General features: G+C 42.8%; 1 protein-coding gene across 2 annotated transcripts; it reads right to left on the reverse strand.

The window, feature by feature from the left end:
- Positions 1-567: 567 nt before the first annotated feature.
- On the reverse strand, positions 568-13,897 carry sec31b (SEC31 homolog B, COPII coat complex component). Of its 2 annotated transcripts, none has more exons than XM_047327521.1 (25): positions 13,765-13,897; positions 12,311-12,563; positions 11,833-12,028; positions 11,617-11,712; positions 11,201-11,341; positions 10,675-10,817; positions 10,478-10,577; positions 10,207-10,368; positions 9,616-9,768; positions 9,284-9,514; positions 9,118-9,192; positions 8,913-9,005; positions 8,692-8,812; positions 8,048-8,226; positions 7,815-7,941; positions 7,490-7,635; positions 7,049-7,222; positions 6,787-6,939; positions 6,461-6,623; positions 5,978-6,376; positions 5,131-5,189; positions 3,945-4,070; positions 3,722-3,841; positions 3,526-3,597; positions 568-2,028 (listed from the first exon to the last, which is right to left on the reverse strand). In XM_047327521.1, exons 2-25 carry the CDS (start codon positions 12,511-12,513, stop codon positions 1,849-1,851), a joined length of 3,612 nt encoding a protein of 1,203 aa, XP_047183477.1. In that variant the 5' UTR covers positions 12,514-12,563; positions 13,765-13,897; the 3' UTR covers positions 568-1,848. The 2 variants fall into 2 exon arrangements, with proteins under 2 accessions (XP_047183477.1, XP_035468344.1); XM_035612451.2 differs by having other exon boundaries at positions 6,461-6,653.
- Positions 13,898-13,974: the final 77 nt, after the last annotated feature.

Consider the following 13,974-nt stretch of genomic DNA (forward strand, 5'->3'; position numbering starts at 1 on the left):
TTTAATATAACTTCATTATGTTAAACCTCTTTAGATTATCAGTTTAATCCACAATGCTCCTTCTTTTTTGTATTTTTCCATCATGTTTTGTTTGTAAAATCGCAAACTATGTACATGCTTATGAAATTTCCTTAATACATATATGATATCAAGATAATGGCACATAAATTCAAATATTATCCCTAATACATCATCATACTCCCCTGGAGTATATGAATAATTGAAGAGGAGCACAAGTTTGAAAGCAGCATATAATACAGTAGTACAAATACCTTGGTACAGTATTTGAAGTTTAGTGTTTTTTACTTCACTGGTAATGGTTTACAGACATCTAAGGTCTGCTCAATAGTAATAAAAATGTATCTTTCATCAATGCTTTATTGGACTGATTTTGCATTTACAAAATGAATTAAGTGCCACAGGATGAATTGAATTCTCCTGATTGATGACTTAAGTAATCTATAAACATTCATTAATCACAACTTTCTGAATCATGTCTTATTGGAGGATGGTATCAAACTGTCACAGGCTGATTCGTACGTTTGAAGAAACAAATCACAGCTCAAACCCTTTGAAGAGGAATTTTATTTGAAAAAAGATACGGAAATGAGTAAAGTAAGCGACGTGGATTGTATAAATATCTGTGCAACCAAATTGAGCACACCGAGGCACTTTACTGCCTTTCTGCTGCCATGATAAACCAAACTGTCCAGCTGCATGTCCAGCTACACGCCTAAGAGTATTCATTGATATTGTATGATCATATCTAAAACAACTATGATTTAAATCATAATAAAAAAAAATGTCATTCAGAGTTACAAAAGGATGAAAGACAGAGGGACTGGGCAGAGAGATGAGGAGAAGCATCTTTAACATTAGGAGCGGGCGACGATGTCAATTCATTTTTTCAGTCCCGACATTAAGTGGAAGTTATTTTTTTTTTTCGCGAGCTGCCAGGTGAACTCAGCAGTCAGAGGAGTCGACGCGGAACACATGCACACTGACGCAGGTCTGAGGGCAATAGGAGGAAAGTCATTTCATTCACACTAACCATCAGGAAATGACAGAGCTATTAGGGCTGAGTTCATAATGAGACAGAGGAAAAAAAAAAATTGACAATCACTGTATGATTTCCTTCTGCAGTGCTTTGGCCCAAAACCCCTCATGGCACAACGATGAACTGGACACAATCTGTTACAGCAGGTGAAGAGAACAATCAGTGTGAGTTTTTTTGTTTTGTTTTTAAATGCTTCTGATGCCTGTTGTGCAACAATACTCGCTCTGTAAAACAACCACGAGCATCAGTCCGTTTCTCCCTCAAACCAAGTTCACTAACAGTTGAATAATAAGCGCAAAAGTCTTACCCCTACTACAGCAATTGGAGTTGCTAGTGCCGGATGTTTTGTTTCTGCAGCCGGAGGGGCACTGCATGCATTCAGTCGATTCAGTCCCAAATGTGAGTTAGAGGAGCGTAAAGTGGACGATGAAAACGCACCAACTTGTTTTCAGTTACAAGCACCGGCTCCATTCAAACTTACTTCGTATATCACATCGACTGTTGAATTTACACAGAATCACAACTTTCAGAATACATTCATCTTATTGTAAAATAACCACAGCAACAATCGACAAATCTCTAGCCCCCCAAAGAAATCCCACCTCACTGCCCAAATCAGCCGCGTCCCCCAGGAAGAGGGAGCACGTACAGAGTGACAAAGATCACAATCTGCAAATATTATTGGTAGCTATTCTCATTATGAAAGCACGTCATCAGGAGAAATAAATACATATATAACAAAATGATAACACTGAAGTCTGGTTGGTGGAGCTCCCGGGAGGGGTGGGGGGTTAGACGCCCAGCTTGTTAGCGATGGTCATGACCACCTTGAGGATGGGCATGAAGGCGGAGATCTCGCTGAAGTTGCTGCTGGTGACCACCTGGGTGTGGACCTCCAGGCCGCGCTGGTAGTTCTGGCTCGCCACGCAGCGGCTGATCTCGTGGAGCCCGTTCAGGATGTTGTGGGAGAGCTGAGAGAGATCGGCAGGGAATGATATAGCACACGTGGAAACAGTCCGATCATGTTTTGCAACTTTGCTGGATTGAGGATTTATTGGATCACAACCACAACTCTGAGGGTTATTTTTGATATCATATTTAATCTTGCTTTTATTGTAAGAGTAAATTACAAACGTCATATGCCCTGAGATAAAATGGTTTGCAGAAAAGCATCGAATAGACCCTATCATGGCTGACATGTTGACATGTTACAACAGGAGTAATTAGATGAATAACGGCTGTCTTCCATATTAGGTGAGGCAGTTGGCAATGGAACCGAGCCATCGCCATTGTGATCCGTTTTACCTGTGCTCTTCCTGCACTGGCAAGTTCATATGATAATAATCAAGCTCACTTCAGCCTGGTGTCGGACCAATGTGGAAGATTTTGTCGGGGTATTTGGTTTGTTTTTCCAATTTGTAAAACGTATTCCTTTTCCCTTGACATTGTGACATTCTGCATTGATTTATATCAGCAAAAATAAAAAGTATCATGTAACTGATCAATTTATCCCCTGCTGAGATAAATCAGACATACGACTGTATTGGGGCCACTTGGATGGGGAAAAAAAAGAGATTTCTAGAATTTGATCACATATTTCCAAGAAGGAAGTTGTAATATTACGAGACTATAGTCTTCATTTTAGGCCAAATGTCATTTTAGAGGAGGAATATCAGAATTAAAATTAGGAAAGTGGAGCATCTTGTTGAGTTATACATAAGTGTAGGTTCCACAAATAACATAATACTTGACTAAAGTATCAGGTCTTTGAAAATATTGTGCAAGAAACTGAATCTATTGTGATGATAGAACCACACCAACCTGGAGGAAATTGCCTCGTTTGTGGAGGAAAAAAATGACTGGTAATCTTTTTTCTTTTCTCGTAATATTAGGACTTTTTTTTCTCATCATTAAATTACAACTTTATTCTTCTAATAATATGACTTTATTGTAGAAAATTAAGACGATAGCATACGTGCTTTTGATTTGGCCTCCAATAAAAATGTTCCAGGAACTTGGAACTATCCTACTTAATGATTTTGTCGCGCATGATGAACAATAACTGCCATTACATGGATAATCCATTAATGATGTTTTACTACACAGAAAAAAGTTCTTCTTTAAGGGTTGGTAAGGGCACAGGTTTTGATGAGTTTCTTTTTGGGGACTTCTGCCACACCAATACACAGAGCTGAAGGGAATTTCGCTTGTGATACAGAGAACGTTTAACAAAACTCAGCAACAGCACCATGTATTTGGTTACTCAGGTTTTTGTGATGAATTGTGATGATTAAATTGTGCCTTTAAGTTATAAATCCATCACTGTATGTACGAGACACACTCAGGGGTCATAGAATAAATCAATCAAGCCAAATCACACTCAGCCTTCTACTGTGTGAACTTCAGCAGTCTAGATAATTTCTTTAGGGCATGATGACAACAGTGTTTGCATGAAAAAATGTCCTTACCGACTGCTCCCTCAGCTTGTCATAGAGGAATCCCAAACGCTTGGCTGCGTCATCAAGTTTCCTTTTCGTTTGCTGTAAAGGTTAGCGTTATATTGTAATTTTTGGTCTTACAATATCTCAAACACAAAATCAATACAAGCTTTATTACACACACAGCAAAACCTGAATGCAGCCACAGACCGGCTTTGGGACTTACAGGGTCTCCCGCTGCGAGCTGGCAGCGCTGCACCAGGCTGTCGAAGGTGGACTTGAGGACCATGTGCTCAGCGGGGATTTCTTTCTGCTCCACCCTTTCTGCAGGCAGCTGCTGGAGGAGCTGAGCAAAACAAGGGGATAAAAGACAAGGACAATGATGTGTTTGCTTTGTGTGCGTTGCAGTGGCGGGTTCAAACAAATAGCACTCTTTGTCACACACCAACCTTGACGCTGGGCTCCTGAGGGGCTCCGGGGGGGACCTGGGCGTGGTCGTGAGGCTGAGGGGCGTCCACTGGGAATCCCATCACAGGGGCTGTGATTGGTGCTGGCGGAGTGTAGTTATCAGGGACCTGCATTCAGACAATAGCAACAAAGGACCAGTCTGTGAGAGGGAGGGTATGATATGCCGTTCAGCGTTTTAGAGGTGGCGTATTAAAGTTCACTTGGATGTTCAACTTGTAGTTGGCTTTTTGCTGACGTTGTCAGTCAGATCAGGCAGCGTAACCGTAGGTTTATTAGGTGTGTTCACTGAAAACATCTGAATCCTGCTGCTGGAAAATCAGGTTAATGAAAGCAGAAAGATTTTTCTCTGTGGGTTTGTCACTACACATAACACCCTCTTTAAATTATACGTAGTAATTGAATACATTGTTGGCGATTAAACATTTACAAGAGGACCTTTTAAGAATGTATGATAACTTTAATCATTGAACTGATCCACTTGGTTTAAATTATTTAACCTTTCCCAGCTTTACCACACAGCAGACTCGCACCGTGTGTGGACCGTGTGTCTTGGAGCAGCGAGTCCAGTCCAGGGGGACTTGTAATTTTGCAGTTACCAGAGGGAAACGTGGAAAGATTGCGGAGCAACTCAGCCACCGAGGGGGTAAGTGGAAACTCTATTTTTTATAGTCACAGGAACACTAGGCAACAAGCGAGGAGAGAAGTTGACAAAGACAGGGAAAGGTGAGCAACAAATGGTTTAAACTGTGTTTTGTGCGCGTTTCCAAGTGCCATGAATCAATAACAGTGGAAAAACACTTGCCCGAGTCTCCCAGGGTATGCGGAAGAAAAAAAGTTAGCGAACTACTGCTAACTTAGAGGACATTCAACCAATGTCATTAAACACATAAATGTTTAAATTCCCCCAAAAAGTTTTATAGCAGGAATGTACACAAATGTATTTGCTATAACCCTTTACTTTGAGAAGAATCTTGGATTTCTTTTTTTTTTTTTGGAAAAAAAGGAAGCTAGTTGAGTAAATCTTGACTTGACCTGTGCTCATAACAAAAGCTATAGACTTGGAAGACTAAGTGAGCAGAGGATTGCTCACACATAATTTAACTAGCTACTAACAAATTAAAAGGAAATATTTCAGGGCTATTTCAAAAGTGATACATGCAGAAATACCTTCTTCTTCCTGGGTCCACCTCGGACTGCTGGTGGGTCATTCCAGCCTTCATGAGCTCCTACATCCGGAAGGAGAGAGAGAGAGAATTAGACAGTGCTCACAGTGAAGCATCCAAATATTGTCTACATAACACAATCTCTTTCAGCCACTTTCAGTTAAGATTGCAAGTGAGAACAGTCCAAAGGCTTCAGCAGCTTTAGCAAAAAAACAAAACAGCAAATGTTCAACCAGCATTCGCATAATCAGTCTAGAGCAAGAATCTCCCAATGCTGAATAATCATAAGCGTCTAATAAATAAAGCTCAAACATACAGTATATGTATCAACTGCAAAGGCTGTAACATTGCATATTAAGTATATTCTATCTTAATTCAAGTCTGGAAAGTGTAGTTTTGCTTGCCACGATTTGAAAAAAATATAGCAACACAAGCAAACACCACCAAATACACACTGAGTGCCCAGAAAAATATAGAAATCCTGTACAATAGAATAATCGGAATCGACTACAAAGGTATAACCTGATGCAGGAATATTGTATCAAGTTGTATTATATTGTACAGGTGAACAATGTATTTTTTCTTTTTAATTGACACTCAGTATGTGTTTCAATGCACTCTGATTCCATATCCAACCCTGTCACCTTCAGGGTCACACTGGTAATTCAGCCAGGGGAAATATCCTGTAAGTCAAATGAGGAGTGACGGCTAAATTCAGGTAAAACAAAATAGGCAACAGAATCCTAATGACATCTGTCACTATCGTGAAATATTTGGATTAACGTGAAAAAAACCTAAATTAATAAAAATAACTGATTTCTACACTAAAGCGTGATCAACCTGACACGTACCTGTAGGAGGAGGAGCAACAGCAGGGCCTGGGTAGGGCTTGACTGCAGGAGCTCCGGGGCCTCCCTGTGGATACCCTGATCCAAGAGGAGCATAGGGACCAGATGTCATTGGGGGTGCAGGCCCCTGATTGTGGGGGCCCCCAGGGTACATGGGAACCGGGGCTCCTGGCTGGGAGCTGGGTGGCATGAAGCTTGCGGCTAAAGAGGTAGATGGCATGAAGCCCGTTGGCGGCACCCCAGGGCTTGGCATGGGGGGCAGACCTCCGGGGGTCGATGAAGAAGGCGGTAACGGAGGTCCTGATAAGCTGGCAGCTGGCATAGAGGGACCAGGAGGAGGGAAAGCAGAGGGTCCGCCCATAGACATGGGATGAGGCTGGAATGGCTGAGGAGGAAGGAAACCTGGGTGAGGACACAAACAAGTGTCATTACACATTGAATAAAATCAGCCTGATATTATTTAAAGTGCAGCACAAATAGTGAAACCTGGAGCCGGAGCAGGGTGTTGTGGGTAGGAGGGCCTCATGGCAGGGCGGGCTGCACCGGGCGGCAGGACATGAGAGGAGGGCGGCAGACCAGGCCCAGTGTTGGTTGGAGGAGCTTGTCGGGTAAAAACCGACGGCATAGGAGGCTGCGATTGTGCAGCCACCTGGGAAGGGGCAGAGGGCTGGTACTGACTCTAAGTTTTGAAAAAAGAAATTAATAAATCATCCTTACAGTCACTATGTTTTCAGTTCAAAACATCCATAACTATGTAGGAAACAATTAGTGTAGGAAACAAAACTGATTTAATGTTTTCGAAATGTTTATACCATAATTTGTGCTTTTGGTGCGGGAGCCTGAGCAGCAGGAGCAGTCTTGGCTGTCGACACATTTACTCTGTTGAAGGAATCTGGAGGCTGCTGTCCAACGGCAACTTCTCCCTGAGCGTGGAACAGCCTGTCTCTCAGCATCGTGATCCCAGGCTGGGGAGACAAATAGCAAAAACACAAAAAAGGGTTTCACATTACAGTCAAACTTAAGCAAAAACTATGAATTTGGGGTTTGAAATGAAGTTGATTTTATGCCTCTCACCTGGTCAGAGTTCTCAGGCAGGTAGGTCATGGCGGTGGACAGGCTGCCCTCTGCAGCGAGGATTCCGGCGTAGCAGGTGAGCTTCTCGGCCAGGACGGGGCTCTGGACTGCAACCTCGCTGTTCCGCAGGCGCTCGATTGACTTGCGCAGCATCATCACTTTCTCAACCAGATCCTGCAGAAAATACACAGCACACAACACCGTGACTGTTACATTCGCCACTTTTATCACCTTTGGGCTACATGTGGGTGCGGCGTGTGTAGCTCAAAAACATATTTCCCAGGTTTTTTTCTTAAATTGCAATAGAAGTTTTGCACATGCCGTGACATTTCTTTATAATGGAAATAATAACAACCATTGTGTGTGTGTAAGATTCAGTCTCTTCTTGTGCAGACTTGACTTCAGATTTGTCATAATTTGCTATATGAGTACAAGACAAACCTCTAAGCCAAGAGGGGAAGAGCAGTCTCTATGCAAGGCCCAGCACTCCACCAGCTTCTCAACGTTCCCAGAGCAGATGTAACACAGACAGGCCTGCAGGCAGCGCTTCTCTGTCCCCTCACACTCCAACCGACCTCCCAGCGTATCTATCAAGAATCATACAATGAATTGAATGTTAAAAGAAAGACAGAGGGCCGACATAAGAGCAGAGAGCATGAATCCAGACAAAAAATGTTATTCAGCCAGTAAAACCAGTGCCATTGAAATGGCACAGTTCTCAGAGGTGCGAGGCAAGTTGCAGCATGTTTCGATGTGAGCGACTTACCGCACAGGCGGGCAAAGTCTTCAGGGTGAGCATAAGTCAGAAGAGCGGCAAGAGCCTCCTTCCAGTTGTCCAACTCGCAGCTTTGTACAATGTCTCGCCAGTTCTGGGTGACCACCGATGATATAAGCTAGAGGACAAAATACATTTACTTAAAGATTTTTTTCCCCCTTTGATTCTACTAACTGAATCAATGACTAAAATGTAACATCACATTTTCACATTGATTCTCTCACCATTGAAATGCTGTTCTTTTGCTTGCTCAGGTATTTTTGCTGAGTTTTCTTGAGCAGCTCTTCTCCTCCACTGATGGAGAGGAGGATGGCTTCCGCGTAGCGACCATCATTAAGACACAGATCCACAGCCCCCTCAAAGTTACCGACCAGCAGCGCCTGGCTTATCAACCCATCAGTATCTGCAGAGGAGCACGGCCATTAGCACAAACTGCAGTCATGCTGGTAATAATGCTAAGTCGAACAATTGCTGTTTTGAGGTTTGCCGTTCACATATGACGAACACAGCAGGAGATTTTTCCCGAGACACACAGGCTCAGACCAACAGGAAAATTTCCTGAACATTTTGTGGCATCTGGGTAGAGCATGCAGGAGGCAGGACATAGTGATAAATCCACTACGGAAAGCTCGTTGTGAATTTACTGGATATTTTCCTGCTGTATTCTCACATGGACTCAGTCATCGGATAATTTACAAGGAGGTTGGCAGGGTAAGTTCAGGTAAGTGTCTGCGGCAACATTTGCAGGACATGTGCGTTCTCACATACAGCCCCTCTGGGAAATTTTCTGAAAGCAGCTAATGATGCAAAGCCAAGGTGTAAGATATATTGCCAGAGCTAATATATGTAATAAATAAGATTTTTATACCACACGATACAGGGATCTGGAAGTTTGAGTTTTCCTTCGGGGTCCGACTGAAGAAGTCTGCTGGTGAAACAGAACCTGATGTTCGAGCGGCGTCACCAACAGCAGCGGAGTCATCCGACCTCTGGAAACACAACAAAGAATCTTTCATAGTAAACAGGAGCTGAAAATGACAATGACCAAAAAGACAGTAACAAAAACCTTTTGTGTGCAGACTTGCTGACCTCGGTGGAAAGCCGCTGCATCTTTTCTGCCAGATCTTTGGCATCGACTCCGTGTCCGTTGTGTTGAAAATTGTTCCCCAGGCATTTTGAAATCTGAAGAATGTTTTTTTCCACAGGTAAGACAGAGGAGGATGATGACTCACAGGTAAATGTTTACATATTAAGGGTTAGCTGACAGCTGCAGTTGTATTCAGAGGCAGAATACCTTTTTCTCTAATTCATCTTTGCTGAAACCCAGAAGTCTGAGGAATTTAATGCGGGCTTCATCCTCAAAATTAACCTGTAAGCAGAGAGAGTCAATTGGTTTAAAACACAACAGCACAACACTGACTGACAGACGTAATGTTGAATATCAGTGCGCAAGGTCCCACCAGAAGGAACTTCCATATGTCCTGCTCAGCATCGGACTTGGCGTTCTGAATCTTGGCCTGGCAGTAGTTGTTGAAGGAACCCGCCTGCAGCGTCGCTTGCAACTCCCTGGAGCGTTGTAGGAACTCTGTCTCCGTGGTAACCTGGCTCATAAACACTTGCCGGGGGACGGGTTGGGGGCTCTGCGCTGGAGGCAGTTTGGTATTCTCAAAGGTTATCAGTTTTCCACCAAACTGAGAAACGAAAAAACAAACAAACAACAGATCGGTCATACAGGAAAAGATTTTTACCTTGTAAATTAAGACTTATATAATATTTTTTACGTTCAACTTACAGCAAAGGAAGCCCCCACTGGCCTGCGCACCCACTTAGGTGGCTTCTTCAGAGGGGGAACTATGGTGTCCTGCATGGTTGGCTGAGGAACTTGCAGGGGAGGGAGCACCTGCCCTGTACCAAAGGGATCCATTGTATCAAATGAGGAGGATATCTGTTTAATAAAATGAAAAAAGTTAAATTCAAGCACAACTCTTGAGACACAAGCTGAAACAATTAGTAAGAGAAAACTCAAACTATTTTGGTAGTCAATTAAGATTTTTTTTTCACAAATTTATTGTTTTGACTGTTTTATTACTTCTAAAATGTGAACCTTGCTGGTGTTCTTAGTTCCATATCTTATTAAACTGAGTTTATTTGGGTTTTCGAATTATGTTCAGATATTTTAGAAAATTAACAATGAAAAAAATCATTACTTGCAGCCTGTCTTCAGGCGATTTACTCTTAAATTCTAGGCAACCAGTTATCAAATTCAATGTCATACTCATTAGCCTCTGTAAAACCCTTCACACTGGCACCATCTAGTGGACAAACAATGCAACTCAAGGCCTTTGGAATTCAATACACAAACAGAGACGGAGCAGCCACTAACCTTATCAGCTGCGCTTTGCTGCTGAGCCTTCAAGCTCCCTCCCATCACAGAGTAGACCGTGATTCTACCATCAAACGATGCTGTTGAAAGCAGTGCTGGATTCCTGGGGCACCACTGAACGTCAAAACACCACTGGTTTGTCGTTGGAAGCTCGTAAATTACCTTAAATGAAGGAAATGACACATGATGATCCATGGCATCATCATCGAGTCAGGATACAGAGGGGAGTCGATTCTGGGGTAACACAGAAGTAGCTGTTAATGCCATATACCTCTCCAGTGTTCGGATTCCAGCAGAGGATGCGGTTGTCTTTAGCACTACTCAGCAGGAGCTCAGAGTCGGCTTGGCTCCAGGATATGGACAGAATTCCCCTGAGAGAAAATAAAAACACAAGGTGCGTACAGTAAATTCTGCAAGGTGATCAAACAGGAGTCAGAAGCGTGGTGCACATCAGTGTTAAAGCTTTACCTTGTGTGGTTCTCAAAGACTTTGAGGGGTGATGTGGCAAAACGGAGGTCCCACATTTGGATGACCGGCAGTCTGTCATCTTCGGAGGCCAACACCAATTGAGTGGCCACGTCTGGGTGCCAGAGCATTCCTGAACAGTGCATCTGAAATCATAGAACAGATGACACTTTGAGTAAGACTAGATTTTCTTCAGGGTGTTACGTAAACTTTCTGTCTAACCTTAAAGTGTTGGAAGGCTTAAAAAAGAGTCTAAAAATGAATACTGCCCCCAAAAAGGTGATGATAAAAATGATCACTTGAGAAGCCCCACATCTCAAAACTCATATTCTCAGTCAAATCACTGTCTGATAGAGACTTTTTTAAAGCCTGTTCCAAATAGATTTGGAATAACTGCTATAATAAGTTTATTCATCTGAAAATGTTGAAGTGTTGCCAATAAGCCTTGTGATTAATCCATGACAAGCAAACAGAGATTCAATGATTTGGCAGAAGATCATTTTGGACTGAGGTTTTAAAAGCCACTGACCCTGTTGCTGTGGTCACTGATCTTGATAATGGGCTCGTTCTTTCTCAGGTCCCACACGACGGCTTTCCCACTTGGGTTGGCAGAGGCCAGGATGTGCTGAACCTGCCTGTTCCAGGACACGACACTGACGTCTTCAGCAGGCTGAAAGAAGAAACGGAGGCTGTTACTGTCAGAAACAAAACTGATTCCCGAGACAACCCGGGTCTTACGCTAACAAAACCCTAATATCTTGATTATGAGACACTAGGTTACACAAGGGAAATAATAAACAAAACTTTCTAGTACTTTCATTCTTTACTCACACTAACTCACTACAGAGGTAAAGAAACTAACACTTACTGAGTCAGAAGTCAACTCATTCCTCACAACAGACGTCAATGAACTTCATAAATCCAGTGATCAGATCATGCACAAACCTGTGTCTTTGCTCCGGGTGTCATTGGACTGTTGAAGTTGTTTAGATCCCAGATGTATATCTCTGAATCATTTGCTCCTGATGCGAGCAGATTACTCTGAGAGAGAGGAAGCATTTCTAAAAAGATTAATAATGTCGGACAAAGTACCGGGGAAGAGAAGTCCTTCGGCATGAATCATCTCTAGTTACAGAGAAGATTTTGACTGCAGACATTTACCTGAAAGGGGTTGAAATCGAGAGCCCGAACGGGCCCAGTGTGTTTGTCAGACTGTCCCACGACTGCGTCCGCTCCAGAGCTCATTATCTCCTCTGGGTTATATACAGTCAATGTGCCATTTTCACTGCCACCAATCAGTCTTCCTCCTATACCATCTTCTCCCATTCCAAAGTTCACCCATACAATGCTGTGCAACCTATGGAAAATTAAAAGGTATAGGGAGTTATTTGCATCGAATGACAGACTCATGGCTACAGCTGAAGCGCCTCATGTGTTTCAAAACTTTCTGTTATCATTTCTACTTCAGGACTGATTTCCGCAAACAAAGGTTATATGTTCAGCTCTTTGCATTTTAAGACAAAATCTGCCAAATTAAATATATAAAAAAGGTCAAAGTCAGAGAGGAATTGGAAGAATTGTAGCTTACCGTCTTGCCAACAAAATGATTAAAATAACTGTATCTTCCCCGTCCGATTACCTGTTTGCGGTGGGTAACGACCCTTTCAGCTGCATATCAAGACAGGGGTCCGAAAAGTCTGTCTCAAATATCTCCAGGGCAGCTGTGGTGTTGAAAGAGGCATCGAGCTGCTGTGCCGACGTTCCTAAGGCCAGGCAGATGGGATGGTGTCCTGCAGGACTCCAGGCCTGGTGGGCAGTCCTCTGGATCTCTTTCAGCCTCATCTTCCTCCAATCACAAAGGTTTCAAGTCCCGGACAGACGCTCAGACTCCACTTAAATCCAAAGGTAAAACATTTACTTGCAATCCAATTCATTTCAAATAACTTTAGTAATCCGTTAGGAAGTTCGTTTGTGCAACAGCATCAGTGCGTATTGTGAAATAATGTACAGATTATTTTAATTAAGGAAGGAGGTTGTTCAGACATTGTGGTTTCAATAATTGTAGTTTCTTGAAGACGTTTTCTGTCATCCAAGAGGCTGAACTGAAGACGCCTCTTGGGACGAGAGGTGAAACATCTTCAGGAAACTACAACCAAGTCTAGTTGCTCCTCATTCCACTGGGTAACTATTACCTGGATGAATCAGAATCTCCACAGACGTTTATGAATTAATCTTAACACCGTCATTGTTTATCCAACCCAGATTTGACAAATCATAGTGTAGTGGCTCCCTGATCTAAATCTGGTCTGAAGTAGTTTAGGAAAAAAACGTGGAAATGTTCTTCTTTTTTAGCTTCAACAAACCATAAGGTGGGTGCTGAGCAGGATTATCTACAGTGCCTCACCTTTAACACCTTTTCACAAGTGGGTAAAAAGACAGAGAATCGGTGGCTGAGTATCGAGTGCAAATTCACAAACGTGTCTTCACATTATCCTACTTTTTCACTTGACTTAGCCGTAAGAGGGTTCCACCCTGACTGACAGATTAACTCCGGCTATTTCCTGTATTTGTGGCTAACGCTAGCTTCCCAAAGGGTTTGACCCATGCAGCTAACGTTAGCCACGACAAAAACAAAACAAAAATGATTCATTACACGACTGTTTTATGTTGACTGCACTCTTGTTAAATGAAGAATAATATCCTCATAATATCCATATTTAGTAGACGCAAAGCCCCTTTGATGTGATAGCAGCGTATGCTAATAGTTAAGACTGGAACAAACGTTAGCTTCAAAAGTCCTTGCACAGTCTCGCTGCAGATGTTATATATGACTGCAACAGATAGGATAGATCAGGTACTTGATCAAGCATACCACTATACTAATAAATATATCTATATATATATATGTTGTTTAGCTAGCAGGTTAGTGTAGTTTAAACCCAGTGTGTAACCAGAGACGATTTTGCTGCGAGCTAGCAAGCTAGTCCACAGCCACCACCCTTCACACCCCATGACAGTGTAAATACTGTACATCAGGCTCATGTACACCCAGCAGCAAAAACAAATATAAATATGACTCTGATAGTAACTCACGTCAAATGTCTAGCACAGCCGCGACTGTCCGCATCCACGACGAGCTGAGAAGCTACTTAGGCGCTAACAGCTTAGCCACAGGCGGAGTCCGACCAAAGTGCTTTGCCGTGTTGTCACAGCGCTACGGTGGCCGACGCGGACTACGGTTCAATTGTAGTGGCCTTAGGTAACCCACCCTCCGTGCGACAGCTGACCATACAATAATATAAC

Source organism: Scophthalmus maximus, chromosome 16 (genome assembly GCF_022379125.1).
Source record: "Scophthalmus maximus strain ysfricsl-2021 chromosome 16, ASM2237912v1, whole genome shotgun sequence".
Classification (NCBI taxonomy): domain Eukaryota; kingdom Metazoa; phylum Chordata; class Actinopteri; order Pleuronectiformes; family Scophthalmidae; genus Scophthalmus; species Scophthalmus maximus.